Below are 5,070 nucleotides of genomic sequence, written 5' to 3'. Positions count from 1 at the left end.
AGAGCTGACTCATTTGAAAAGACTCTGATGCTGGGAAAGATTGAGGGCAGGAGGAGAAGGGGATGACGAAGAGGATGAGATGGTTGGATGGCATCACCGGCTCAATCAACATGAGTTTGGGTAAACTCTGGGGAGCTGGTGATGAACAGGGAGGCCTGGCGTGCTGTGGTTCATGGGGTCACAAAGAGTCGGACATGACTGAACAACTGAACTGAACTGAAGCAACCACTCCTGTTTTCCAGACTGCTCTTGACCTTACACATTGACATTTATCCCTTAAGAAGCTTTCTCTGACACCTCTTGCCTAGTGTCTGACAGGGAAAAGGGGCTTTCTGTTCTCCGTGTCACACTGTTTCCCATGTTGCACAGCCCTCATCACACTGTGCTTTGTCTCCGAGTTCCCCACTGCGGGTACCCTGTCTTCTGATTCATTTTAGTGGCCCAGTAGTGTGTCCCCTCACCCCTCTTCAGACAGAAGCATTACACACAGTTCACTAATGACAATTTATTATAATTGGCTGGAAGCACACAGGTTGACTTTGGTTAAACCAGAACTATGTCTCCATAGAAGTGGGCAATAATAGGTAGCCATTCTATGGAGAACTTTGCACTTAGTCATCATCCTCACTCTGTTTTAGTTTCTTGATCGACTGCTTATGCCGCTCAATTTCTTTCTGCAGGCGCTCAATCTCCTTTGCATGATGAGAGATCTCATTTTCATGGTGTTTCTTCAAGGTGGCCAGCTGTTCTTTAGCACGAGCTCTACAAGGACAGAGTGGCTCTTGGTTTAATCCCAATTCTTCACCCCAAAGAGATCTCTAAGCACCTGAAATACCTAAGGCAAAGAACAGGCATCCCAACCCCACAGGAGTCTGGCTCTTCTACCCTCTTCAAGCCCCACTATGAAAGACGACTCCATCCTAAGATACAACATTTATAGGAGATGGCCAAAAATGATTCCATTGTCCTGGTGCTAGTGCCTGAAATTCCTCCGCTAATGATGGAGTCCTTTCAGATTCAGTAGAAAATTCCAGAAAGGTGACTTAAGTCCCTACCTAAAGGACTTATTAGAGAAACAACCCAAAGAACAGAATCCCTTTCTGGGGAGGAAAAGAGCAAAAGGAGGTGGGGAGATATAAAGGTGCATAGTTAAAGGACAAATATATGTGTCCCACCAGTTTATCTAGGGCTGTCTTTGCCTGAGGACTGCAAGGCCCTCTGTAAAGGCCAAAATGAAGGGGAGGAAAAATAAAAGTGGTCTCTTGAGTCCAATTTAGGTCTCAAGAATGGATGATTCAAATGTTGGTTTGGCCACATAAGGGCTTCTGTTTTCCATAAATGTAAAATGTGGGAGGCCAATTAGATGGTCTCTAAGGGCTGCACCTTGTCTCTCCGGTATGACAGGTGCCATGGTGATAATCCTTCATAGTGAGCAAGAGAGGGCAGAAGAGAAAAGATAGGCCAAGGAAAGCAGAAGATAGATTAGTTCCACGCTGCTACCCACGGTGGATACAAGTCAGTGTAAGATAACTGGAGGTTGGTAAACAGGGTAGACAGGCCCAGCCCAATCCATGCTCCTAAAGGCTGGGCTGGGCTGGGCGGAGCAGGCCAAGTCTCCAAGAAAAGGGGGGAAGGGTGTCCCAACCACGTGCAGCTGCCACATGCTCCTACGATCCCACTCGCTGAGGCGAGTTGCAGAGGCATAAGGGTCTAGAAATGACTGAGGGTCTGAAGAATCAGGGAATCCATCCTTGCGGGGCTGCCAAGCTAAGGCCTGGGATAAGGGCCAAGAGAATCAGGCTCACTGAGTTTGCAGATAATGAAACCGTCGGATCTAGACGCTCTGGGAGGAATCTGGGGGGCATTCTGCATGATGCGGGTAGAACTCCATGGGTGGAGATGGTAGATGACTCAAGAAGAGATGAGTCGTGGTCTGCAGACCCGCAGGTGGAAATGACTTGGATATGGGGGCCGTGGGATTCGGCAGGGCACCGGGAGCCCACAGGTGGCGACAGTCGGGCGCTCAAGCCTTGGGTGTTAACAGGTTCAGGGGCCTGTTGGGTCTGTCTCGGGGGGTGAGGTGGGATGGGGTCGGGTGTGGATGGGACGCCGCAGGACGCCAGGGAGGGATGCGTGGGGGCAACTGACAATTGAAGAAGGGTTGGAAGGCCGTGAGGGAACTAGGGCTGGACTCGGGGTCCCAAGGGCCTCACCGGAAGTATCGTTCCTCTTCGGCCTGCTCTCTTTTTCCGAAGGCCCCACCGGCGTCCCGGATCGCGCCCGCACTGGACCTAACATTATCTCCCTGCGGAGAGACAAGGGGGCATTGGTACAGACGCGGGCCGGGGGGAGAAGAGGGATCCGCGCTCAGGGCTGGGGCAGCGGACCCTACCGCTGGCGTACCTGTTCCGAGCCAAAGCCTCGGCCTTGCATTGCCCAGACGCTCCAGACGGCCTGCCGGGTACGTGCGGCCAACGCCGTGGCTGCCATTGCTGTCAGTGAAGCACCCCTCCAGTGACCTGAAGCACAGCTTCTCCTTAGGCGCAGCTTCGCAGGCGCTAACGGCCCTGCTGGCCAGGCAGCCAGTCGTTTCGCTGGAGAGGCGGGATGAAGCCAGGAGTAGCGAATCATGCGAGGGGGAGGCGGGGTTCCTGTAGTTTGTGGCGAATCCTGACAGAGGGGCGGGGTCATCTTTAGCCAACCCCTAGCAAGGGCTCCAGGGTCAAAGGACTGGAGAAAAATGGAGGAGGCTGGGGAAAAGCTGAACAGAGAGGCAGTAGCCAAGGTCTCGGCTGTTGGATCTATCAGAATTAGCCATGGCGTCCCCCCCACCTCACCATTCCTACTCTCATGTTACTGTTAAACACCCAAAGGAAGCCTTCATTTTTCTGGACTACTAGCATCAATAAGATGGGTAATAAGAGGGCGGGGGGCGGAGTGGGCGGCTCCGTCCATGATGCTGGCGTCCAGGGTGGCCTTACTTAGTCATTTAGAGTTGTGGGAATTTTTTTTGTGTGTGTGTGTGGTGTATGAATATATGGTTTTTTTTTTTTGGTTGTTGTTGTTGCACTGACATTTCACTCTCAAGTCTCAAATTTCAGCTCAGAGAAAACTTTTCTGCCCTCCTTCGTCATTCTATCAATAGCTCATTGTTCTTTTTGTCTTTTTGCGCCTTCGAGTTTATGAAGTTGTCAAGTCATTACTGAATTAATATTTGCGAGATGCATTGATGTGTTATCAAATGGACTTGATAACAGGACTTCTGGCAGTGTGGTGCAATGAAGTTGAAAAGAGCATAGGTAGGTGTCTAGGGAAGACATTACCTTGGTCTTCCCTTAGACATCTAACAAATGTCATCAAGATAATAGTAGTTCATAGCCTTGTCCTATGTCATTTTCTCCCTCTGGGCCCAGTTTTTTTCTCTTTTAGTTGAGAGAGTTGGGCCAGATCTTATTCATGATTATAAAAATATCTTCTTTGGTTTCTGTGACTTTGTTGAAGTGTTTTTAGTGATCACCTTTTCGCTGGAAAAATACCAGCCCTGGTTTGAATGACTTACATGGGAGGAAATGGCTGCAGGACACATTTTCAAATGTTCATTTCACAAAACTTGAAAAAGCATGAAAGCAGAAGGCTAGAAATAATAATCACGCATAAGCCCACTACTTAGTGATAATAATTGTGTGTGTCTCTAGATACTTAAGTGCCATTCCTGTTTCAGAGGGCTTCCCTGGTGGCCCAGATGGTAGAGTCCACCTGTAATGCAGGATCCCTGCATTGATCCCTGGGTTGGGAAGATCCCCTGGAGGAGGGTCTGGCAATCCACTGCAGTATTCTTGCCTGGAGAATCTCCATGGACAGAGGAGTCCGGTGGTCTATAGTCCATGGGGTTGCAAAGAGTCGGATGAGACTAAGTGACTAAGCACACAGCACAGCATCTGTTTCAGAAACTCTGCTTCTGGTTCTCAGATAATATTGTTTTTTGATTATCTCCTGGGTGGGCATCCAGTGGAAGGTCTTTCTGAGTTTGTGCAAAGGATCCATAGAGGCATTAGGGTGGCTGCAATTTAAAAAAAAAATGGAAAACAACAAGCATTGGTGAGGATGTGGATAAATTGTAATCCTCCTACATTGCTAGTGGGATTGTAAAATGGTTCAGCCACCGCGAAAAACAGCCTGGCAGTTGCTCAAAAGGTTAAGTATAGAATTACCATATGACTCAGCAATTTCATTTCTAGGTACATACCACCCCTCCCACCCCAGTAGAAAACTGGTACTCACACCTTCATAGCAGCACCATTTTACAATAGCCAAAAGATAGAAACAACCCAAATGTCCATCAATTGACAAATGAATAAACAAACTATGGTATACACGTATGATGGAATACTATTCAGCCATAAAAAGTGATGAATGTATGATGTGTGCTATGTTTCGAAGGAACCAGGAAAACATGCTAAGTGAAAGAAGACAGACACAAAAGGTCACATGTTGTATGACTGCATTTACATGAACCATCCAGCATAAGTGAGTCCATAGAGACATTGGCAAGTATGGGAAGAAACTGCTTATTAGGTACTAAGTGTCCTTTTGGGGCGATGCAACTGTTTTGAAACTAGACAGAGATGGTGATTACACAATATTGGGAATATACTAAAGACCACTGAATTGTTCACTTTAAAATGGTTAATTGTATGGCATCTGTGCATGCGTACTAAATCACTTCAGTCTCCGACTCTTTGCGACAGTATGGGCTGTAGCCTCAGTCGTGTTCTACCCTTTGTAACTGTAGCCTGCCAGGCTCCTCTGTCCATGGGATTCTCCAGGCAAGAATGCTGGAGTGGGTTGCCAGGCCTTCCTCCAGAGGATCTTCCCAACCCAGGGATCGAACCCCTGTCTCATTATGTCTCCTGCATTGCTGGTGGGTTCTTTACCACTATCGCCACCTGGGGAACCCCAATTTAAAAGTTTATTTAAAGGTATCTGGCTGGGCTGCGACCCCTTTAAGAGACGCAAGGAAGGGGCCGGGGCTAGAGAGGCGGGCCTGTTAGAATCACGTGAGGTGGCGCC

General features: G+C 48.4%; 1 protein-coding gene across 1 annotated transcript; it reads right to left on the bottom strand.

Moving 5' to 3' along the window:
* Nucleotides 1-485: 485 nt before the first annotated feature.
* Nucleotides 486-2,578, bottom strand: ATP5IF1 (ATP synthase inhibitory factor subunit 1). Its single transcript, XM_061147855.1, has 3 exons — nucleotides 2,404-2,578; nucleotides 2,214-2,305; nucleotides 486-762 (listed from the first exon to the last, which is right to left on the bottom strand). The coding sequence occupies exons 1-3, from the start codon at nucleotides 2,488-2,490 to the stop codon at nucleotides 612-614; spliced, it is 330 nt and encodes a 109-aa protein (XP_061003838.1). The 5' UTR covers nucleotides 2,491-2,578; the 3' UTR covers nucleotides 486-611.
* Between the last annotated feature and the right edge of the window lie 2,492 nt (nucleotides 2,579-5,070).

This window comes from Dama dama, chromosome 8 (genome assembly GCF_033118175.1).
Source record: "Dama dama isolate Ldn47 chromosome 8, ASM3311817v1, whole genome shotgun sequence".
NCBI classification, from domain to species: domain Eukaryota; kingdom Metazoa; phylum Chordata; class Mammalia; order Artiodactyla; family Cervidae; genus Dama; species Dama dama.
Note: the sequence above shows the minus strand (reverse complement) of the source record. Positions and strands in the feature narration are given on the sequence as shown.

Coding starts and splice junctions, on each gene's coding strand:
- ATP5IF1 (XM_061147855.1), bottom strand. CDS start 2,490: ATGGCAGCCACGGCGTTGGCCGCACGTACCCGGCAGGCCGTCTGGAGC. Junction 2,306..2,403: donor GAGGCTTTGGCTCGGAACAG/GTACGCCAGCGG, acceptor GTCTCTCCGCAG/GGAGATAATGTTAGGTCCAG. Junction 763..2,213: donor GAAGAGGAACGATACTTCCG/GTGAGGCCCTTG, acceptor CTGTCCTTGTAG/AGCTCGTGCTAAAGAACAGC.